We start from the raw sequence: 25,241 nt of genomic DNA on the forward strand, positions 1-25,241 counted from the left end.
GATCCCAACCACCATCCTCTTCCCAGTCTTGGAAATCTCTCCCCACTCCAAGGGTATGCCTGCTTTTGCTGTACTCCAAATATATTTTTTCAGTCCCCCCGCCCCCCACCCCACATTTGCTGAGAGGTTCTCCCACGCTATCCTTTCAGGGTCTTTAAAAAACACAGTTAGACTCACTTTCCTAGGTGGGGGTAAAAAAGGAAATGCATACTTTTACCAACTCATTGTATGAAAGATAAAGACATATCTATTAATAATACGTTTCAAAAACAGTTCAGTGTTTCCCAAAGCTGTCTGCAGATCTGCATTAGAATCAGCCAAAATATTTGCTAAAAATGTTGATTTCTGGTTCTAAGCCTGGAAGCACTGGACCTGAATCTCTGGAGGTGAGGCTGGGAATATGCATTTTTAACATAGCCTTCTCAGGTGTGGCATGCACCAGGGTCAAGTGTGAATTATTCCTTTAACAAATATGTGTTGAGAGCTGTGTTTCATTGCATTTGGTAGAAATCTCTATTTCAGCAAAATTATATATATATAATATTTGGTAATTTGCTAATATTTGGTAATATATATATATATTTGGTAAAGTTTTTTCTTTCAGAGATCTTGTTTCTTATGGTATCTTTTATTTCCAGAGCCTATCATAGGACTTGTGACAGTAAATATTCAGTAAATGTCTCTGAAATAAGTGTACATATTTGAATCTAGAGTTTGTGGAGGATTCTAAGAATCATATGAGATTGCTCTCATAGTTTCAGTCTAACTGGGGAGGTAAAATATGGAAAATTGACATTTACAGATACAGTGGGTTTCCTAAAATAGTTTATGCTTAGTTACTACAAGAGGATGGAACCACAGGAGCTCAGAACAGTAGAAGGACAAAACTGAAGAGGGACTTGAAGTCAGTAGGCGTTGGAAGGAAAAGGATATCTTAACTGGGTGTATCTGGGATGTCTGTCCATGGATGTGGGTTTAGGAGTCTCCGCTGGTGCTCAAGGCTTATAAAAGGGAATGGTGGAAAATATTAGTGAAAGACGTTGCGAATGGATTGTGGAGAGTCCTGAATGATAGGCTGCGAGACTGACATTATGAAAATGACATTACAGTTAGACCAATCTGTCAGTTATAATGGCAGTTAAAAATAAGTAGCTCACAACACTGCATATTAACCAAATTTGGAATTCCAAACTGCTGGGACCTCTAGCGGGGGACAACTGAGGTGAATTCTATTTTAGATCTAGTAGAAACGAAAATAATGTAGATAGATTCTGATCATCAAAAAATTCTGAGTAGTGGTAGGAACTTGGGGTACTGTATACCCTATCCCCAATCGCTGTCCTAAGGCTTCGGGCCGGTCACCCTCCTTTTCTAGTAGCAGCTATTATTTTGTAAAGATTATTATGCACCAAGCTCTTTACAGACACTATCATTTAAATATGCAACCCTCTCTGTAAGGTAGAGCTTATCATGTCCATTTTACTGGTGAGGAAACTGAGCCTTATTGAGACTGAATCTGCCAGATCACAGCCTGGAGGTAGAAAAGCACAGCTGTAAATCTGAGGTTGGAATGTAAGGCGCACAGGAAGTGGGGGAAACGAGCTTTGCATGACTCAGGAGGGATCCACAGCGATGGGAAGGGAAGCGGGAAACAGGACACTCACTCCCCTCTTCTAGGACTCTGCAGGTCCACAGGCCGAGCGAAGAGGACTCTCTCCTGAGGAGACCTATGTCAACACGTCTCTATTCGGCGCCGTTCCAAAATCACGGTATCTGATTTGCGAGGTTGGGCTGGATGACTCTGATTGGTTAATTGGACCTCGAACCGGACCTTTATTTCGAGGATCGGGAGAGGAGTGGGCGGGACTTGGAACTGAACTCCTCGTGTCACTGGTGGAAAGAAAGCCAACAGGGAACTATTCGGAAGTGTGATTGGTTGTTGCTAGGAACCCTCCCAAGGCCTTATGGGCCCTCGTTACGGAAGCCGAGGAGGGCTGAGGGCGGGATCTACCTTAAGGAAGTTACCTGCGGAAGCCCAGTAAGCGGAGGTATCTCGGGCCCAATGGCGACTGTGGAAGCTAGCAGCAGCGATGGGAAAGAGCAGGGGGTTGAGACCTCCGTCACCTACTATCGGTTGGAGGAAGTGGCGAAGCGCAACTCCTTGAAGGAACTATGGCTGGTGATCCACGGGCGAGTCTACGATGTCACCCGCTTCCTCAACGAGGTGGGAGGCTCCTGGAAGCTGCTGTGGTGAAGGGTGAAAAAGCCATGTGGAGCGTGTGTAAGAAGGCTGTGAGGCCTGGCTAAGGGCGATAAGGCGTACGGAAGGGACCACAACCCTCTGATAGAAAAACGGGGGGGCCTTAGGTCTGCATGCATTTCCAGCCAGCACCAAATTCTGTTACCGTGTGTTACTTATGTATTGAGCATTTACTGTGTGTTAGGTTGAACTCTAAGCCATCATTATCTCCATTTTACAGAAAGAGAAACTGAGGCTTGGGTTGAGAACGCTCAAGGTCACGCACTTAACGGCCTAGATCCATTCAAACCTAGGTCTGAAGTGCACAAACCTGTGCTTTTCCCAGTATGCTTTTTTAAGTAATACCATTTTTGGTTTTCATTTTCTTGAGAAGCTGGGATTCCCCGCTCCCTCCCGCCATTATGCTGCTATTACTTTTTTTTTTTTTTTCCTAATTTGAGTTGAGCTTAAGGCCAGAAGGTCCTAAGTTGACTTTTTTTTTTTTTTTTTTTTTTTGCCACTGTCTCAGGTTCTGTCACCCTTTCTTATATCTTCAAGCCTGTTGCATTAGATCTTTTTTCTTTTTTTTGAGACAGAGTCTGGCTCTGTTGCCCAGGCTAGAGTGCCGTGGCGTCAGCCTAGCTCACAGCAACCTCAAACTCCTGGGCTCAAGCGATCCTCCTGCCTCAGCCTCCCAAGTACCTGGGACTACAGGCATGCGCCACCATGCCCGGCTAATTTTTTCTATTTATATTTTTAGTTGTCCAGATAATTCCTTTTTATTTTTAGTAGAGACTGGGTATCGCTCTTGGTCAGGCTGGTCTCGAACTCCTGAGCTCAAACAATCCTCCCGTCTCTGCCTCCCAGAGTGCTAGGATTGCAGGCGTGAGCCACCTCGCCCAGCGCTTGTATTAGATCTTGTTACATTACAAATTCTTCTTGTGACCATGGGCAACTGAGTGATTTTTTTTTTAATTGAAGGGGAAAATCACTGTTACTTACTTTAACTTTATTGTGGTATAATTTACATAAAACAAATTGTGCTCATTTAAAATGTACAGTTTGATGAGTTTTGACAAATATATTCATTCATGTTAAGGCGTAGAGCATTCCATCACCCTAAAAAGTTCCCTCTTGCTTTTTTGCAATCATTTCCCCACCCCCAGCCAACTAGTGGTATGCAACCATTAAAGATTAGTTTAAAGCCTTGATTTTTTTCTTTGTGTGTGTGAATCATTCTATCTAGAGTAATAGATTAATAATCTTGTGGTCAATTCCTTGCAAACATTTGCATAATATAACATGGTAACTGAGAAAAAAGTTTCTTTTTATTCCATTTCTATGAAGCAAATATACTAGTAAAATATTTTTTCTATTAATCTGGGGCCTAAGGGAGAAATCACTACCTCCTGACTCATAATTCTATAAAGTTTTAAAACTTAAAGTTTCCTCAAAAGAGCATTGTTTTTAGTAAATTTTTGTAGTGGACAGTAATTTAACAACTCAATTTAGAAACTTTTTGCATCTTTATGTGCTTGGCATTTTATGCTTTTAAAAGTACTTACCCATTATTTCGTCCTCAAAACAACTAGTTGAGAGTGACTTATATACTAACGATCCTTATTTTAACAGGGATACAAGAAATAGGTTTAGAGAGATTTCTGGTTATAGAATTGATTAATGGCAGAATCTGGCTTAGACACATCCCTTGATTTCTCTTGTCTGCGTAGCATTACTTCAAACTTCTAGCCTTAGCTACATCCTCTGGTGTTTGCCTCATAATAAGTTCCATGTTAAAACATAGTTCATAATGGGTAGGCAATTGTGTTCTTCATTTGTGGTTTCATTTTGCCCAAATTTCTTCTTGATTAATTCAGAATAGATGGTGAACCCGGAAGGAACACTCAGTGCTTATAGAGAACATTAATTCAGTCTCTCCTGTTTTACCACATCCTGATATAGCCATGGACATCACGTGGTGCACCAAGGCTGGTGAAGGTAGAGCCATAGGTCTTTACCTGCAGTTTGCCATTTTCATTTAACCTGTTCTGTAATCTCTATCCCTGTTTTCTTGTTCATTCCAAGCCTATTCATCCATTCACTTATTCAAATATTTATTAAGCCTTTATTGTGTACCAGATACTATTCTAGGTGCTGGGGATACTGTAGTGAATAAACATTTATGCCCTCATGGAGATTACACGCTACAGGAGGAAGACAAAAAGCGGAATAAATAAATATTTACTAAAATATATACTGTGTTAGTGGTAAATGGTAAGAAGAAAAATGATGCAGGGAAGAGGACTGTGGAATGGATGTGTATGCAGTGAGGGTGCGAGGATGAGGGGTTGAAATTTTAGATATGATAACCAGAGATGGCTTTATAAAGATGACTAGAGTAAAGGCCATGAGCAAGTAAAGGAGCTAGCCATGTGGATAACTTCAGTAAGAGCATTCCTGGCCGAGGAAACAAGTTCAAAGGCCTTGAGATGGGAGTATGTCTGGTGTGGTTCAGGGAACAGTGAGGGAAGCCATGGTGATTAAATAGTAGGTGAGATCGGAATGATTGGGGAGGGCAGATCAAGTATGGCTTTGAAGGTTTTAAGAAGGACTTTGGGCCAGGCGCAGTGGCTCACACCTGTAATCCTAGCACTCCGGGAGGCCGAGGCGGGAGGATTGCTTGAGCTCAGGAGTTCGAGATCAGCCTGAGCAAGAGCGAGACCTCGCCTCTACTAAAAAAATAGAAAGAAATTAGCCAAACAGCTAAAAAATAGAAAAAATTAGCCGGGCATGGTGGCGCATGCCTGTAGTCCCAGCTACTAGGGAGGCTGAGGCAGTAGGATTGCTTGAGCCCAGGAGTTTGAGGTTGCCGTGAGCTAGGCTGACGCCACAGCACTCTAGCCCAGGCAAGAGAGTGAGACTCTGTCTCAAAAAAAAAAAAAAAAAAAAAAGAAGGACTTTGGCTTTTGTTCTGAGATGGGAAAGATTGGAGCAGAAGAGTGACGTGATGTGACATAATGGTTTAATGGGATCATTCTGACTGCACTGCTGAGAAAAGACTGAAGGAGAACAAGGGCCGAATTGAGGAGTCCAGTTAGGAGGCTGTTGTAGTAATTAAAGCAAGAGAGATGGTGGCTTGGACCAGAATGGTGGCAGTGAGGGTAGTGACAAGTGTCCGATTTTGGATGTGTTGTGATGGTAGAGCCAGTAGGATTTAACGGTGCTCTGGATTTGGGGAATGAAAGAAAAAGGAGTTAAGGATAACACCCAAGTTTTTGGTCTGCAAGAACTGGGTTCCTATTAGATGAGATGGGGAAGATTTACATTGGTTTTAATCCTTCTCTTTCCAATCTGAAATCACTCTGGGGCTCCTCCTTAGCAAGGCGTTTCTAATCGAAATATCCTGTGTCTATAGATTACCATTTTTTTGGTTAATAACTGTGGTTAGAATATACTGGAGTTTGTGTGTGATAATTTAGAATCGGTAATATAATTGAATTATCTTTTCCCTAACAGATTAATTTTGCATTTTTGGAATCAGTGCTGTTGGTTTAATTTATTGCAATCCTAAATGAAAATAGTACACACATCATTGTCTTTCTACCATTTAATAGTTTAGAAAAATCATGTTGGCCGGGCGCGGTGGCTCACGCCTGTAATCCTAGCACTCTGGGAGGCCGAGGCGGGTGGATCGCTCGAGGTCAGGAGTTTGAGACCAGCCTGAGCAAGAGGGAGACCCCATCTCTACTAAAAATAGAAAGACATTATATGGACAACTAAAAATCAATATAGAAAAAATTAGCCGGGCATAGTGGCGCATGCCTGTAGTCCCAGCTACTCGGGAGGTTGAGGCAGTAGGATCGCTTAAGCCGAGGAGTCTGAAGTTGCTGTGAGCTAGGCTGACGCCACGGCACTCACTCTAGCCTGGGCAACAAAGTGAGACTCTGTCTCAACAAAAAAAAAAAAAAAAAAAAAGAAAAATCATGTTAAAATGGTCACAATATCTTATGGTATTGACTAGAAAATATCAACGTGCACCTCCCTTACCAAGAGTAAGTATGATTTTGTAAAACTTTGTTTCAGTTAATTATATAGAACATTATATGTGTGGTGTGTACTGGATTGCAGTGTAAAATTATTTTCTTGCTGTGTATCACAAGTGAAAATTTGGGAGCTATTGACTTGTGTATAAATTGCCATTCCTCAAAAGAGTAACTTAATAAAATAACACATTGCAATATTTTAAAGTTTTGTATGTGTTTTTTAGTAACTGTCGGCATAAATAGAAATATTACTTTAGGACCTGTCTTATAGATGGGAATAGTTTTTTCATTCAACAAATATTTGTTAAGTGCTATATAGGACTAGGCCCTGGTGGTGTATAAAAATAAATATGGTCCGACCTTTAAGCTACTATTCTAGGGGAGACAAAAGAAAACAGAAATAAACAAATGAAATAATTTTAAATTCTAGTACTTTCTATAAAGGAAAAATGGAGTTGAGAAAGAAAAATAGGGGAAAATCTTTAGTAAGAGTGATCTGGGAAAAGCCTCTGAGAAGATGACTTTTAACTGAGCTGACGAGCATGAATTAGCTTTGGGAAGAATAGAGAAAAGAGCATTCCAACAGCATTTGCAGTCAAGCAGGAATTTGGTGTATTATTAAATAGTGGAACTGAAAGAATTTCTGGCTGTAATGTAGTGAATGAGGAGGGCTAGGCAGGAGCCAGGACATGCAAGTCCTGGTAGTTAGTTGGATTTGATCCATAAGGTAATAAAAAAACCACTGAAGTGTTTTAAGATGAGGGGTGACATTGAAGCAGTTTACAGATGGTCCCCAACTTACCATGGTTTAACTTAAGATTTTTTGGCTTTATGATAGTAAGTGATACACACTCAGTAAAAACTATACTTTGAGTACCTGTACAACCATCCTGTTTTTTACTTTCAATAATCTACATGACATATTCAATACTTTGTTATATAGGCTTTGTGTTAGATGGTTTTGTCCAACTATAGTATAATATAAGTGTTCTGAGCATGTTTAAAGTAGGCTAGGCTAAGCCATGATGTTTGGTAGGTTAGGTGTATTAGATGCATTTTCTTTCTTTTTCTTTTTGAAGTTACACTTTTTATTTTTTTTTATTTTTATTTATTTTTTTTGAAACAGAGTCTCACTCTGTTGCCCTGACTAGAAGTGCCATGGTGTCAGCCTAGCTCACAGCAACCTCAAACTCCTGGGCTCAAGCAATCCTCCTGCCTCAGCCTCCTGAGTATCAGCTGGGACTACAGGCATGCACTACCATACCTGGCTAATTTTTTCTATATATATTTTTAGTTGTCCATATAATTTCTTTCTATTTTTTAGTAGAGACAGGGTCTTGCTCTTGTTCAGGCTGCTCTCGAACTCCTGAGCTCAAACAATCCACCCGCCTTGGCCTCCCAGAGTGCTAGGATTACAGGCATGAGCCACCGCACCCGGCCTGTTTAACTTTTTTTTTTTTTTTTGCACTTTTTTTTTTTTTTTTTTTTTTTTTTTTTTGTTGAGACAGAGTCTCACTTTGTTGCCCAGGCTAGAGTGAGTGCCGTGGCGTCAGCTTAGCTCACAGCAACCTCAAACTCCTGGGCTCAAGCGATCCTACTGCCTCCGCCTCCCGAGTAGCTGGGACTACAGGCATGCGCCACTATGCCCGGCTAATTTTTTCTATATAGATTTTTAGGTGTCCATATAATGTGTTTCTATTTTTAGTAGAGACGGGGTCTCGCTCAGGCTGGTCTCGAACTCCTGACCTTGAGCAATCCACCCGCCTCGGCCTCCCAGAGTGCTAGGATTACAGGCGTGAGCCACCGCGCCCGGCCTGTTTAACTTTTTAAGCAACTGCCAGACCCTTTCCCAAACTGTTTACGTCATTTTACATTCCCACCAGCACTGTATGAGTTTTCCAGTTTCTTCACATTTTCATTGACACATTTATTTATCCTTTTACTTTTAGCCATTCTAATGGGTGTGTTGTGGTATATAATTGTGGTTTTAATATTTGCATTTCCCTGATGACTAATGATGTTCAGTATTTTTCCATGGGCTTATTGTCCATTTATATATGTTTTTTTTTGTGAGGTATCTGTTTAGTCTTGTCCATTTTTAAATTGGGTTTATTTTCTTATTATTGACTTGAAAGCATTTTTTCTAATAGCTGGGTGCCGGCTTGGAGATCCAATTGTCTGGTTCAGTTTCCTTCTTTACCACTTAGTAGTTGTGTAACCTTGGGCAAGTAAGCTCTGTGCAGGCCCTTTTCCATCTGTAAAACGGAAGTAATATTACATCACTGGGTGATTGTGGTTATGACAATTAATTTAAATAATGCATATAAAGACTTAGTATGGCGTACTACCTGGCTTAAATAACTCTGTAAGTGTTAGTGGTTATTTTTGTTATTAATACAAAATTACAGTGTTCCCTGCAGCATCTTTTGAGTGCTAAGTGGCAGGTGCTTTGAAGGATTTAAAGGTAAATTAGATGTCTTGGATTTGTAGGGAGGATCCATGCACAACTAATTGTCATACAAGGTAGAGACTGGCCTTAAGGAAGACTGAGAATGCCAGCTCTAGGGCATCTCCTGAAAGCTTCAGAGTTTGACTCATAATTCCTACTGGATTTCTCTTAGATTGATCAAAAGAAAGTGCAATTTGATTGTTACCTAGCTAGTGGAATTAACATATTTAAGTGGTTAGTCCTGGGAAGACTAGAAATAAGATGGGACGGAATTTAACCTCTAGCACTGCCCAGGCGAGGTGACCTGATCAAGGGATCTACTTTAACCAGTTTTTTTGTTTTTTTTTTTTTGAGACAGTCTCACTCTGTTGCCCGGGCTATAGTGCCATGGTGTCAGCCTAGCTCACAGCAACCTCAAACTCCTGGGCTCAAGCAATCCTACTGCCTCAGCCTCCCGAGTAGCTGGGACTACAGGCATGTGCCACCATGCCTGGCTAATTTTTTATATATATATTTTTAGTTGTCCAGCTAATTTCTTTCTATTTTTTTTAGTAGAGATGGAGTCTTGCTCTTGCTCAGGCTGGTCTCAAACTCGAACTCCTGACCTTGAGCGATCCTCCCACCTCGGCCTCCTGGAGTGCTAGGATTACAGGCGTGAGCCGCCACACCCGGCCAAGGAATCTACTTTTATTTATTTATTAATTTTCTTGTGGTCGTGGGTATGGGCATGGAGGTGTGTGTGTGCAGTCTTGAGAACAGAGTGAGCGCTAGCTCCCTAAATCTCTCTATGTTCCAGGCACCATGCTGTGTGCTGAAACAGCCATGAATAAGACAGCCAAAGTGTTCCCACTGGAGTTTATAGTCTGGTGGGGAAGAAGCACATAAATAAAGAAATACAGTGTGATAAATAAATATTAATACCATGAAGTCGCCTATGGAGTTGTGAGAATCTATAGCTGTGGGTCTAATCTGGTGGGGATGAGGATGTCAAGTTATGTTTCGATCTGCAGACCTGACCTTCAGACCCTGGGCAGTGGTGACTTTGCCAAGGTTACACCCTTTCTGGCAGCCAGCTAGTTTGCCTCTCCTAGGTAACACCTCTGTCTTACCAGATTCAATCTAGTCCAAATGCAAATAAATGCCTTTGGGCCTCCACCGTTTCCTCCTGTTCACTACTGAAGTCTGTTATCTTTCTCTGCCCTGTAGACCGTTTTTCAGGAAGTAGTTTTTGTCCTCTCCAAAATTTTAACCTCCATATTTTATTTTCATGAGGTAATGTGTTTGGCTAGAGGTCCCTCTTTTCATCACCAGGCCTAATTTTGCAGCTTCCTCAATCTTATTTAATGTTTCTAGATTGTATTTTCCAAGTCAGGTGGTCTCTAGTATTGTTGGGTTTTTATTACATCAGTGTGGAATTTCCACCCACAGACAATTTGTAGCTTTTTTCCAATAAGATTTTTATTCTATAACTGTTTGTCATTCTTAACATTCTCCTCTTTTCAGCCCATCAGTCCTCTATTCTTTCCATAGAATTAGTAATCAGGAAGTATTATTTTCCATTAGTAATTTGTCCTCTTTTCTCTATTAAACATAAATTTTCTGTCCTCTTTCCAATAGTACTTAGTAAATAAAGTAAATGACCTTAAGGAAAAGTCAAAAGGTTTCCTCTACCCCCTACCATGTGTTTTTTTTTTTTTTTTTTTTTTTAGACAGAGTGTTACCCTGTTGCCTGGGCTAGAGTGCCATGGTGTCAGCCTAGCTCACAGCAACCTCAAACTCCTGGGCTTAAGCGATCCTTCTGCCGCAGCCTCCCGAGTAGCTGGGACTACAGGCCTGCGCCACCATGCCCAGCTAATTTTTTCTATATATATTTTTTAGTTGGCCAGATAATTTCTTTCTATTTTTAGTAGAGACGGGGTCTCGCTCTTGCCCAGGCTGGTCTCGAACTCCTGAGCTCAAACGATCCACCCGCCTCAGCCTCCCAGAGTGCTAGGATTACAGGCGTGAGCCACCGCACCTGGCCTATTCTTTTTTTTTTTTTCTTTAATCCACCCATCTATCTCCATAGATTTGCCTATTCTGGATACTTTGTGTAAATAGAATAATACAATATGTAGCCTTTTGTGACTGGCTTCTTTCATTTAGCATGATTGTAAGGTTAATACATGTTGCAGGGTGTATCGGTACTTCATTATTTTTAGCTGCCCCGATATATTCCATTGTATGAATATATTATATTTTATTTATTTACCAATTGGGTTGTTTCCACTTTTTGGCTATTATGAATAGTAATACTGTTATGAACATTCATTTACAAGTTTTTATGTAGATATATGTTTTCATTTCTCTTGAGTGTATTCTTAGGAGTGGAATTGTTGGGTCATATTGTAACGCTATGTTTAATTTTTTGAGGAACTGCCAAACCATTTTTCATAGCAGCTGTTTCATTTTGCATTCCTACCAGCAATATGTGGGTTTCAATTTCTCTAAATCCTTGCCAACACTTGTTATCGGCAAAAAGATTGTCCATCTTTTTGATTATAGCCATTGTTGTGGGTGTAAAGTGGAATCTCGTTGTGGTTTTGACTTACTTTCCCTTAATGAATAATGACATTGAGCATCTTTTCATGTGCCATTTGTACATTTTCTTCAGAAAAATGTCCATGCAAATCCTGTGCCCATTAAAAAATTGAGTTATTTGTCTTTTTGTTGAATTTTAAGAGTTCTTTATATATTCTGGACATGAGTTCCTTATCAGATACATGATTTGCAATTATTTTCTTCCATTCTGTGGGTTGTGTTTTTACTTTCTTGATAGTGTTCTTTGAAGCACAAAAGCTTTTAATTTTGATGAAGTCCAGTTTTTTGGTTTTTTCTTCTGTTGCTTGTGTTTTTGATGTCTCAAAGAAACCATTGCCTAATCCAATGTCATGAAGATTTACTCCTATGTATTCTTCTAAGCCAAGACCTCATTCATCAGTATTTGTAGACAGGAACTGGTTGGACCAAATCTGTTGATAATCTGGGCTCCAAGATTGAAACTTGGCCTATCCATCTCAACATGTTGGAACATACTCTTTTACCTACCACTAGCCTTATAATCTTTGAATCAGTTTAAGGAGTGGAGCTCCCTGTGCATTATTGTAGTTTGTTTCTTCCTTCTCTGACCACTTCTGGTGCATTTTAAATTTTGATAGCTACATTAAGTTTGCTGCAGCACATTCCTGTGTACTGATGGTTTATAAGTGTGCTATCTGAAGATGTGGCTGACTGAGCTTAGCCCCTTGTGCTTTGAATTCCTGCTATTATCTCAGACCCAGCATAACTGAAATTAAACTCATCTTCCAGAACCTACTGCCCTGTGTCTGCCACTGGTATTACTTAATTTGTAATCTAGTCTTATTTCTTGTTTTGCCTGTGTCACTGATTTTCAAATTGATTCTTGAAGATTGCTATACACTTTAATCACATCTACTTGATTGTGTGTATTGGGCTTCTGTCCAAAATATTGCTTGAAGAAAGTGTTCTGCGGCTAAAAATTTTTGAAAAACTCTGCCTTGTGTCTAATCAGTAAATATATTCAAGTGTCTCTCTCTCTCTTTTTTTTTTTTTTTTTTCGAGACAGAGTCTTGCTCTGTCACCCAGGCTAGAGTGCAATGGCATCATCATAGCTTACTGCAACCTAGAACTCCTGGGCTCAAGCGATCCTCCTGCCTCAGCCTCTTGAGTAGCTGGGACTGCAGGCACACACCAGCATGCCTGGCTAATTTTTTTCTTTCTTTCTATTTTTAGAAGAGACGAGAGTCTCCCTCTTGCTCAGACTGGTCTCCCAACTCCTGAGCTCAAGCAGTCCTACTGCCTTGGCTTCCCAAAGTGCTAGGATTACAGGTGTGAGCCACTGCACCCAGCCTAGGTGTCTCTTCTTTACAAAAGTCAATTGCATGATTTTTAAGAAATAGTTTTTAAAACTGTAACAGAAAAATGCACCAAGCCTAAAAAGACATTCAACAAGTTTTCACTAAAGTCAAGACATTTCTGAAACCACCATCCACTTTGAGAAAGAGAATAATGCTGAAACCCTAGCAATCAATACTAATCAATACCCCTCCCTGCTTCCCCAAAGTAACTGTTCTGACTTCTAACTCCAGATGCCTTTTTTTGCGTAATATACTCCATATGTAATACATTTCTTTTATATATATGCACATATATAAATGTATGTAGTTATTGATTGTTTTAAATGTAACACCTGTTAACTCACTACAAAAATTAGGACCTTAAAAATAACCTGGGTCTGATCAAATGAGTCTTTTACCCTTTAGACCCTTTATTTCCCCTTGGCTCTGGTCCCCCCCCAAATAACCATCACTCTTAATTCCATGTTCAGTATTTTCATCCTTTTCCCAGTTTTATAGCATCTAGATATATTCCTTAAAAGTGTGTGTATGTAAATATATATTTTTATTTTTAATTGTATTTTACTTTAAAATTTTTATATATAATGGTTAAAAAAAGCATAAAATCTACCATCTTAAACATTTTTTAAGTGTATAGTTCAGTAGTATTAAGTATATTCATATTGTTGTGAATTAGAGCTCTCCAGAGCTTTTGTATCTTGCAAAAAGGAAATTATACGCATTAAACAAGTCCCCTTTACCCTTCCCACCAGCACCTGGCAGACACCATTCTACTGTGTGTTCCTGTGAATTTGACTACTTCAGATAACTCATATAAGTGGAATCATACAGTATTTGTCATGTTGTGATTGGCTTATTTCACTTAGCATTATGCCCTCAAGGTTCATCCATGTTGTAGCATGCAACGGGATTTCATTTTTTCTTTTTAAGGCTGAATAATATTCCATTATGAGTATATACAACACAATTTGTTTATCCATTATTGATGGACATTTGAACTGCAACTTACTGGCTGTTGTGAATAATACTGCTATGAACATGAGTGTGCAGATATCTCTGTAAGACGCTGCTTTTTAGTGCTTTTGGATTTTTACCAAGAAGTGGCATTGCTGGATCATGGTAGTTCTTTTCTTAGTTTTTTGAGGAGCTAACATACCATTTTCCATACTGGTTACACCATTTATAGTCCCCACAAGAGTTCTGATTTCTCCACATCCTCACTGATGTTTGTTGTTTTGATTGTTGTTGTTGATTTTGATAGTAGCCATCCTCATGAGTATAAGGTAGTTTCTCACTGTGGTTTTGATTTTCATTTCTCTGATGATTGGTGAGCATCAGAGCATCCTTTCATGTTTTTTGGCCATTTGAATATCTTCCTTGGAGAAGTACCTATTTGGGTTCTTTGCCCATCTTTTAATGGGTATTTTTGTTGTTGAGTTTTAGGAGTTCTTTATATAGTCTTACCAGATACAGAATTTGCAAATATTTTCTCCTGTTGTGTAGATTGCCCTTTCACTCTACTGATTGCGTCCTTTGATGCCTAGAAGTTTTTAAGTTTGATGTAGTCCCATTTTTCCTTCCGTTGCCTTTTTGTGTCATATCCAAATCCAATGTCATGAAGCTTTCCCCCTGTGTTTTCTTCTAAGAGTTTTATAGTTTTAGGTCTTAAATTTAGTTCCTTAAACCTTTTGAGTTACTTTTTATATGTTATAAGACAGGGATCCTTCTTCATTCTTTTGCATGTGGATATTCAGTTTTTACATCACCATTTGTTGAAGAAACTGTCTTTTCCCCATTGAGTGTTCTTGGCACCATTGTTGAAGATCATTTGAACTGTATACATGAGAGTAGTTGTATTTTACTTTTTAAAATAGTATATTGTATGTCATATTCTGGAATTTATTTTTCTATTTAATTATATATTTCTGAGATTTAGCCATAAAATGTCACTCTAGCAAGTGAACACACTTGTATAACCACCATCTGGTTCTTCCTCATCCTTAGAGGTGCCCACTCTATTGACTGTAATAGTGTAAATTCACTTTTCATGTTTTTAACTTTTTATAAATGGGAGTTTCACAGTATACATATACTTTTGTGTCTGGTTTCTTTGATTCAACATGTTATATTCTCTTGTATTGTGCACATAGCAATGGTTCATTCTTTTTCATTGCTGATTAGAACTACATTGTATGATTGTACCTCAGTTTATTTGCACTCTGCTATAGACATTTGGGTTATTTCCAGTTTAGGACCATAATGAATAATGCTGCTATGATTTTGTGTGTGTGCATGTGTGTATACATGTATCTAATACACATCTCTTGAGTATGTTCTTAGGGAATCTCATTTGATTTTTTTTTTCATGGAAACTTTTATTGAGGTAATTGTAGATTCATATACAGTTGTAAGAAATAATAGATCCCTTGTACCCTTCACCTAGTTTTCCCCACTTGTAACATTTTGCAAAACTGTGGTACAGTATCACAACCAGGATATTGACATTATTCTGATTTTTCCAGTTTTACTTCCATTTGATATCTTTCTTTCTTTTTTTTTTTTTTGAGACAGAGTCTCGCTCTGTTGCCTGGGCTAGAGTGCCGTGGCATCAGCCTAGCTCACGGCAACCTCAAACTCCTGGGCTCAAGCGATCCTCCTGCCTCAGCCTCCCGAGTAGCTAGGACTACAGGCATGCACCACCATACCCAGCTAATTTTTTCCATATATATTTTTAGTTGTCCAGATAATTTCTTTCTATTTTTAGTAGAGACGGGGGTCTCGCTCTTGCTCAGGCTGGTCTCGAACTCCTGACCTCGAGGGATCCTCCCACCTCAGCATCCCAAAGTGCTAGGATTACAGGGGTGAGCCACTGTGCCTGGCCTCCATTTGATTTATTTCTTAAAGAGAAAACAGGTTGGTGTAATTTGTAGCCAAGAGTCATTTGTTCTTGATTATAGTGTTCATCATGCAAATTACATCTACCTGTTGATATAGAAATGGCACCCTGGCACATTTAATCCAGACAGAATAATTCCTGGACAATACTTATCTCTATGTCTGCTAGCAATTACTCTCTCCCTTCTTAAAACATTATATAAACTCTTTTATACAGAATAACTGGGTCTTTAGTTCTACTGAGTGGCCGTATACAATACAGAAACAGTGATTTTTTTCAATGGATTTGATACATTCTCAACTCTAGATTAAGAACCTCTCATTTTTTAACCTGTCTTTGATAGTCCTGAAAGCACTTGAAAATCAAGCAGTATGTCAGTGTTGCCAATTTTCCCTGGACAGTATAAAAGATAGGGAAGGTTTGCCAAGTCTGTCCTAGCCCTGGGTATTCACTCTAAAGAGTTTATGTGAATAAAATTTTGACACATTTGTTCTTCACATCATTCTGTAAGCTCAAGAACAATAATACAGGACAATTCACTTTACTTATCCATAGTTTCTAAGTTTTCAGTAATGAAAATTATTACCTTTGTAAAGAAAGATACAGAAATATTAACACACACACACACAAAAAGAAATATTAACACAGTTAAATGTAAAAATGTAGGGTATTTGGATCCCAAGAAAACAGGAGTTTACTGTGGTTAAAAGTGAGACTGACTAGCCAGGTGTGGTGGCCCATGCTTATAGTCCCAGCTGCTCGAGAGACTGAGGCTGAAGGATCCCTTGAGCTCGGAGTTTGAGGCTGCAGTGAACTATAATGGTGCCACTGCACTCCAGCCTGGGTGACAGAGCAAGACCCTGTCTCTAAAAAAAAAAGAAAGTCAGACTTACTGACCATAATAATTAGTTATAATCCTCAATCCTTTTTCCAAAGATTGAATTTTTGGTAAGTTTTTATGTATTATCACTAGCTTGAGTTTTCCCCCTTTGTCTACCTTTTATTTCTAGAATCACCAGAAGGAAAATTAAAAACATTTTTTACGTGGCTCTTTTCCTGCACGTCACCCAGCACATACTCCTCATTTCCTCTAGTTTCAGGCAAAAAGGGGAATCTGGCTTTGATAAGAGTGATGCTTGCTGCACGCCCACCAGCTCATGCATGTTTCTTTTTATTCCAAGAGGCTCTAGCTCAAATGAACATTAGCAAGTTAAGGGCTACTCCAAGTTCTGGCAGAGCAAATCTCTGCTTGGTCTTTAAAAAAAAAAAAAGGAGCTCTGTAATTTCTTTTTGAACATGCCTTCAAAGTACAGGTCTTTTCTTTGGCCATGAGCTCTTCTTTGACATCATCTGGTGCCAGTGGCGATTCATTACCTTCAGAACTTCCCATTTTGTCTTAGAAGCTTTGTTGGTATCTGCGGGCTGGCCTTGGCTGCTCCAGTCATCTGCTCTTGTCTCATTCTTTATTGAGCATGGCCATGATCTTGGCCCAGGATCAGAGAGTAAATGCTCTAAGGCCCAAATACATTGAGGAAATGACAAGATGCAGAACTCTCCCAGGACACTTCTAATGTGGGTAGTTTGATGCCTTGCTGAGCATAGGCTTAAAAACACAGGGTCTGTGGAAATAGGACCTTGGTTGTGAGAAAGCCTGAGAATGTCATGTTGATTAATGCACCAGTAAAAATCATAGGGAGGACATTGGTTACATTGCCTTTCATCATGTCCAAGAGCATAGTGGGAGAAAGTGGCACTGTTTTCCTTTTTCTTTTTTGAAAAATCCATCCTCTGGGTTGTTGAAGTCGTATTTTCATGTCAAAAAAGCCTTTTTTGGGAAGGTAATTTCCATTTTCCCTGAAGACTCTGCTTCAGTTTAGGACTTAACTGTCAAATACTTGCTCCTGGATGAGCTCCTTGTCGCTCTGCAGCAGGATGAACACGTAGTGGTGGATGATGCCCTAGAAGAAGGTGATGATAAATATGGCAGGACTATCCAGAGGCTGACTTGGAGTCAACCAGCAGCTCCTACCCACCATCTTCACTGAGAGCTTGCCTGGCTTCTCTTACTTGGGCGTGGAGGCTCTTCTTTGGAATCTCCTCAAGGCCTTCTCATGCCCCTCAGCCTGGGCATCGTCTTGGCTTAGGACTGGCCCAGGATGCTGCTGTGGTTTTGGACCTAGTGCACTGCTTTCAGCTGGGTTGCCGGAGGCCCTGTGTAGCCCTGCATCCATTTGATTTTAAATAACAATATCTGAAGATTGTAAAGTTTTAAAACAGAAAGCAAGGGTTCCCTGAAATCTTTTTGCTTGTTCTAAGCCATCTCTATTAAGACCACATTTTAGAGGGAGAGTTACTAAACCAAGTGTTTTTTGGGACCACTCTGATCCCACTTCAGTGAAAAAAGGGCTAATAAAACATGTACTGTATGAATTCACTTTTGTAAGAACACAAAAACTTTTATTTATCACTACCTACTACATAAAATACTAATAGTACAGCCTCAATAGAAATTGTAGAATAATGACTGAAATGATTGAAAGGATGCACAGGACAAGCAATGGAATTTTATGTACCAAATTGTTAAGTGTACTTATTTCTGTTACAGGACTATAGTTGATTCTTTTTTTTTTTTTTTTTTTGAGACAGAGTCTTACTCTGTTGCCCAGGCTAGAGTGAGTGCCGTGGCGTCAGCCTAGCTCACAGCAACCTCAAACTCCTGGGCTCAAGCGATCCTACTGCCTCAGCCTCCCGAGTAGCTGGGACTATAGGCATGCGCCACCATGCCCGGCTAATTTTTTCTATATATATTTTTAGCTGTCCATATAATTTCTTTCTATTTTTTAGTAGAGGTGGGGTCTCGCTCTTGCTCAGGCTGGTCTCGAACTCCTGAGCTCAAACGATCCGCCCACCTCGGCCTCCCAGAGTGCTAGGATTACAGGCGTGAGCCACCGCGCCCGGCCTATAGTTGATTCTTTATTCTTGTTTTTTCCAAATCTATCACAGTGAATATATTAATGTAATTTTTACTTTTATATTTTTTAAAAGTGTTGTGCCTTGTTTACTTATTTAAAGAGATTGATGAAAATGAAAGTACTTTGTAGAAAGAGCTGTATAGGAAGTCAGTCCTTCCCTGAAATGTCTCAAGCTTCTAAGAAGTTTTGTTGTCCTTTTACTCTGAAAGGAAACATAATAGTTGGGATGTGTCAGAAGGAAAAAAATATCTTCCCTAGCTGAGGTGCATAGAGCAAATTGGGACATAATTTCAGAACTAATGACTTAGTTCCTTGACAGAAAACACATCTGAGGTTTCAGATATAATAACAAATGGTTACTGTCTTACTTTTGCTTTAAAATAGCATGCTTAAATACTGGGATGTGAGACCCACCTGCTGGGTGGAGACCTTTTAGGAGACAAAAATAGAAGTTTTCCTTATCCTCAGGGAGCTCATAGGCAAGTGACAATGACTGAGAGGTTACACTTAGAGTTTTTGTACTTCAGTTGAATAAATATTTAAGATAGGAATGGTATTGTTCTCCCGTAAATGGTTGTTAAAAAAAAAACCAAGTAAAAAGCATTACTTAGCATTTCGAAAATATAAATTTGGATATGTTGAATAATGTAAATTCTAAATTTGCTAATTATAAGTAAATGTTTATTGACTATTTACTTTAAGTCAAGGACTACATTAAGTGTAATTTAAAAAAAACGATTTATTTTCTGAATAGGTAATGCTTTACTTGGTAAAACAATTTCAAGAGTGTATACAGTGAAGTCTTCCTTCCCACTTTGTTTCCCAGCCACCAGGTTCTCTTCAGCATTTCCAGGGGTATTTTATGCATGTGTAAGCCTATGTGTATCTATTAATATCTGCTTTTTAAAATCATAGATGGTAGCATATTATACCTACTGTACCATGTTCTTCAGGAGCACACAGTGTTTTGCATCATTATTTAATACGCACAGTTCTCAAGATAAGTATTCTTATTATCTCTATTTTATAAATAAAGACTTCTCAATTTTTTAATAACTTGTTCAGGGTCACATAGCTTATAGTTATAGAATCTGTTTCCTCTGGTACTACTTATTTATTTATTTAAACTTTTACTTTAGAACAATTTCAAACTCACAGAAAAGTTGCAAGAATAGAATAAGGAATTCACATACCCTTTGACTGGAGTCCCCATTCGGGTTTCTGCAGCTGTCACAATAATGTTGGCAAAAGGAACCAACCCAGGATCACATGTTGTTCCCAGTTGTCATGTCTCTCTTGCCTCCTTCAATCTGGATCAGTTTCTTCAGTCTTTCCTTGACTTTCATGACCTTGATATCTTTGGAGATCATAGGCCAGTCCTGTCCATAGAGATTTTGTAGAATATTTCTCAATTAGCAGTTGTCCTAGGTTTTCTCCCAGTAATCCCCATATTATGCATTGTTGGCTAGAATATCACAGAAGTTAGGCTGTGTTCCTCCCATTGCATCCTATCAGGTGGCACAGGATGCCACTTTGTTCCATCATTCCCATTAAAGGGAGAAAAGAGAAAGGAAAGTAGGGTGAAAAAATAACTTATTTGGCTTGCTTTTCAGAGAACTCCCTGTTCAATAAATCTCTTTTCCTTGCAGCATCCTGGAGGAGAAGAGGTTCTGCTGGAACAAGCTGGTGTAGATGCAAGTGAAAGCTTTGAAGATGTAGGACACTCCACTGATGCCAGAGAAATGTTAAAGCAGTACTATATTGGTGATGTCCATCCGGTAAGAACTATCAGAGCTAGGAGAGCTTATGCAGAGAAAACTACTAAACAGTCACAGAACAGGATGAGGGAAGGAATTATTAAAAGGGAAATTCATTCTACCCAACAGTCAGACTAAATTTTCTCTAAAATCATCTAGCCTTACTGTGCTAAGACATAGCCTCTTATTGGCCAAGCAGCACGTGTATATCTCTGAAAAACTAAGGGAGTTGATTTGGGATTATTATTTTTATTGATTGATGTGTTTTTGTAAAGCAATTAATAACATCTCTGTCTAAAATAGTGGTTTGGCTGTTCTTGTGAGTTCCGTGCTATAGGTAGTAACTGTGGACGTTTTAAACCATCCATACATACCATTCTAACAGGGCACCCTGATGTACTCAGGGTGGGGTTCCGTACCTATCTAAAGACCCGGAAGTCTCCCAGAGAATTCACCGTCACCAGAATGTAGTATCAAGTTCCAAGGTTAGAAATAAGCACAAAGTAAGATTTCATTTGGATATATCTTAAAATATTATTTGTTTTCCTCTTTTGAGCAGAGTGACCTTAAACCTGAAAGTGGTAGCAAGGTAAGAAGTCATCAACTTGTTTTATGTATTTTAATTGTTTATATTTCTGTTTACTCAAGTAGAATTGCTTTTTAAAAAAAATTATCTTAAGAGAAGTTAAAAAGTGTTTACTTTTTCCCCAAGCCAAAATCCTATTTTTCAGGAATTTGGACTCAGTACCATCTCAGGAAAAAAGAATAGCTGACTTGAATAGTAGGAAACATTTTGTTAATGCATCTGTATGCTTTTTCAAAAAATTGAAACTCCAAAGCTATGCCCCGTATGGTTTTGAAAGAAATTAGTTTATGGGTTCAGTTGCACAAAAGTATCTTACTCTTACATTATATAGAACAGGTGATAATAATTGCTTGTGTGCTGGAAAAAGAATCGGAAAGTTGGTTTTTTCTTGCAACTTTAGTTATCTTGTTTATCTGTAATACAGAGGCCTTTCTGTCCTTATTTCCTAAATTTAATTCTTTTATCCTGGAGGCTCAGATAGGCCCACGTACTTCCCAGTTACTCAGTGATATGGGAAAAACAAAAGATTAAGTATTCAAATGTTTGAAAACCTTAATGTGCACTACGTTAGGTACCAGGAAGAAAATATGAAAGCCTTTTTTGCTTCCCACAAGCTGAGTGGTTCATCTCCCTTATGCCCTTAAGATTTTCTTTGACTTCCATCCTTCAGATAGCTGTTACACTGTCCTCTAATTTATTTATTTGTTTATTTATTTTGAGACAAGGTCTTGCTCTGTTGCCCAGGCTAGAGTACAGTGGCGTCATCATAGCTCACTGCAACCTCAAACTCCTGGGTTCAGTCAATCCTCCTGCCTCCTGAGTACCTGGGACAACAGGGCAGGCACCACCACGCCTGGCTAGTTTTTATACAGACTGGGTCTCACTCACTATGTTGCCCAAGCTGTGCCCTTCAGTTTAAAGGGAAAGCAGTTTAGGTGCTGCCTAGAACCTATATGGAAGCAATACTGCCTCCTTCCCCTTTTCCTCTTTCTAGCTGCTTGCTTCCCTCCCATTCCTCATTCCTCACTGTGCTGGAATTACTGAACAGGTTTGACACAGCAGTTAAAGTTGGCCAAGACGCCGGACGCGCTGGCTCACGCCTATAATCCTAGCACTCTGGGAGGCTGAGGCGGGTGGATCGTTTGAGCTCAGGAGTTCGAGACCAGCCTGAGCAAGAGCGAGACCCCGTCTCTACTAAAAATAGAAAGAAATTAGTTGGAAAACTAAAAATATATAGAAAAAATTAGCCAGGCATGGTGGCGCATGTCTGTAGTCCCAGCTACTTGGGAGGCTGAGGCAGGAGGATCTTGGAAAGGCCTTGGAAAGCCTAAATATAAACTATATAGATGAAGGTGTATAATGTTTTAATGCATCGTAATCATAATTCTGGCTCATTCTTTCCTAAATTTATTTATATCCTGAGGACAAAGTATACCACATTCCTTAAATCTGTGCTCTGTTCTCATGTTTTCTCATAAACAGAATTCATAGTGAAACCTACCCCTACAGACCCCTAAGTCCCTTTCCATGTGGTTGCCAATTGTCACATTTCTTTGTCATTCTTTTAACCATATCAGATTGAGTCAGTACTTATTTATGGTGTAGTGCCTCTCGGAAGGGTATCTGGAAAAACTCTCCTTCACATAGCTGCTGGAAGAGAGAATACTCTACATGTGCTCCTTCAGTCTTCCTAGACATGAGAGAATGGTGTTTCCTTTCTCTACCCTTCAGAAGGCTGCTCTTGTAGGTTTTACTAAAATGCCTTTGGCTCAGAAAATTGTGTTGAGATAATTGAATATGACTTTAGAATTCAAGTTCATCTGATCTGAGCCTTTCATTTTATAAATGTGGAAACTGATTCACAGCATTGGGCTTGAAGGTATTAGACATAAATTAAGTTATGAGCAGCTTTCTAAAAAGCTTACTCAGGTATTACAAAATATTTCCTTTTGCCCTACACAGCCCATCTTTACTGTTTATTTGTATATAAATACATTTATTTCCTTATTTATCTTAATGGGGAATTAAAGCCTTAACGAACCTTGAACTTTAGGAACCAGTTTTATTTACACAGTTAATTTCTGTTAGTTTTGAGTGAGAATAAAGAAACATGCATATTAATTACTTAATAGAGGCTATGCTGGAAGAACTTTGGATTTGATCTGTTCTCTTGTAACTAAAATCACAGTATTGCAGTACTTTCCATGCCAGAAGTTGAGAGTATTAAAGTCTGGGCATGAACATAACTAGCCAGATATGCCCGGACACCCAAAGGGATAAATTAAAGTCAGCTATAAACTGTAGGAATTTCACTAAAGTATCCATTAGGTTTAGCACAGCACTTAGCTGTGGAAATGAGGATTGGGAAACTGCACATAGAGGAAGGGTGAAGGCCAAGGAACGTTATGTGTTAATAGAACTTTTTTTCACTTTTATAAAATTAAAAATAATTTATTTGGCTTCTTTCCAAACTTGGTTGAGGGACTTGGCTGCTAAGAGCTGTGTCTTAAACATCTCTTTCATTATATTGTAGTTGATTAAAAGTGGGGTCACCGTAGTTTGGCATTTACTTGGCTGTCAGTATCTTAAAGGGAATGTATACTTCCTCTTCTTGTTCCTCTAAGGTACAAGACAAGTCAGTCTTTTTTGCCTCCTGGGATGGATTAATCTTGAAAGAGGGGCACTTTGCAGTACTTAGTTGATAAAACACCATACATATTTTAAATTATTTATTGTTTATTAGAAACCATTACAATTTCAGCATATTCTGCTCTTGGTTCTCTCTGGTCTCTCTTTCTCTTTCTTCTCTCAGTTGCTTATTACACTGTCCAAGGCTCACTCTACTTAGCATACATCCAGGGCTTTTGGTTGTAAAAAAGGCTAAAAGCTTTGACATCTAGAGAATACATTTAAATGAAGTATATAACTTTTAATGTAGTTATAGATTAAACATCATGATACATACATTATGCAGTGATGCTCTTGTATAAGCCTTTCCAATTATCCCAGTTTTTTTTTTTTTTTTTTTTTTAAAATAGTAACTAAATATTTTGTTCTGTAAATCATTGGCATATATGTGGATAAAGCATAAAAGGTCATGGACATTTTCTTGATGGAATTCAATTATATCTTTGCTACTATAATGGAATATTTCAAATGGCAACATTATAAATTAACTGGATGCACTCACCACCGTTGCCACCACTACCACCTTCCACATCTATAAGATAGTAACATTTGTTGTATTTCTCAAAGATTGACCTGTAACACGTTTTAATTAGATGGATGCTTACTGTGGTAGCAGAAATGTCCCAGATCATAATCATCAAGGTCCTGAAGAAGTATAGTAATACATTAATATATGGTTTATACAAAACTTTTATTTGAAGTCTTACTTGCCTATAGGCTAATTTCTTTCCAGTGTGGGGCCTGTATTCATTTGCAAGAAAGTGTTTTGGGGCCGGGCGCGGTGGCTCACGCCTGTAATCCTAGCACTCTGGGAGGCCGAGGCGGGTGGATTGCTCAAGGTCAGGAGTTCGAGACCAGCCTGAGCGAGACCCCGTCTCTACTAAAAAAAAAATAGAAAGACATTATATGGACACCTAAAAATCTATATAGAAAAAATTAGCCGGGCATAGTGGCGCATGCCTGTAGTCCCAGCTACTCGGGAGGCTGAGGCAGTAGGATCGCTTAAGCCCAGGAGTTTGAGGTTGCTGTGAGCTAAGCTGACGCCACGGCACTCACTCTAGCCTGGGCAACAAAGTGAGACTCTGTCTCAACAAAAAAATAAATAAATAAATAAAAATAAAAAAAAAAAAAAAAAAAAAAAAAAAAAAGAAAGTGTTTTGGATATACGGAATTAAAACTCATTTCACAGACTGCTCTAAAGTATATCTGGGCCAGTATGTTTGGTTTCTGAAAATTCTTGGAGATTATGGAAAACTGGTTAGGCAGAGTTGATATTCTATGTTCATAGCCTGGTATACTTCTACATATTGGCAGAGATGATATTTTGGGCAGCAGCAACCTATGCTAATGGGTTTTTTCCCTCTGGCAGTTAAGTTTGCAAGCCTTCTGTACTATACAGCTAATTAAGGGAATCAGTAACTTCATTTGATATTTAAAGTGAGTTTTAAAAATTTTAATAATAGGTTTATTGAGATACAAGTCTCATACCGTACAATTCACCTATTTAAAATGTATGAGTCAGTGATTTTTAGTATATTTGCAGAGCTGTGCAACCATAATCACAATCAATTTTAAAACAATTTCATCACTCCAGAAAGAAATCCCATACCCATTAGCAGTCATTTTCCTTTTCCCCACCACTCCTCCTCTGCCCCCAGCCCTAGGCAACCACTGATCTACTTACTGCCTCTATT

General features: G+C 39.0%; 1 protein-coding gene and 1 pseudogene across 1 annotated transcript in view; one reads left to right on the forward strand and one right to left on the reverse strand.

Moving 5' to 3' along the window:
• Positions 1-1,820: 1,820 nt before the first annotated feature.
• CYB5B (cytochrome b5 type B) overlaps positions 1,821-25,241 on the forward strand; it is a 30,178-nt gene continuing 6,757 nt past the window's right edge. Inside the window, exons 1-3 of the mRNA XM_069456391.1 lie at positions 1,821-2,224; positions 20,166-20,294; positions 20,833-20,862. Of these exons, the coding sequence (XP_069312492.1) occupies positions 2,063-2,224; positions 20,166-20,294; positions 20,833-20,862 (321 nt within the window). The 5' untranslated portion in view covers positions 1,821-2,062. The remainder of the gene's footprint in view (positions 2,225-20,165; positions 20,295-20,832; positions 20,863-25,241) is intronic.
• Positions 16,801-17,393, reverse strand: LOC138373901 (ER membrane protein complex subunit 3 pseudogene; annotated as a pseudogene).

Source organism: Eulemur rufifrons, chromosome 23, assembly GCF_041146395.1.
Source record: "Eulemur rufifrons isolate Redbay chromosome 23, OSU_ERuf_1, whole genome shotgun sequence".
In the NCBI taxonomy this organism is placed as follows: domain Eukaryota; kingdom Metazoa; phylum Chordata; class Mammalia; order Primates; family Lemuridae; genus Eulemur; species Eulemur rufifrons.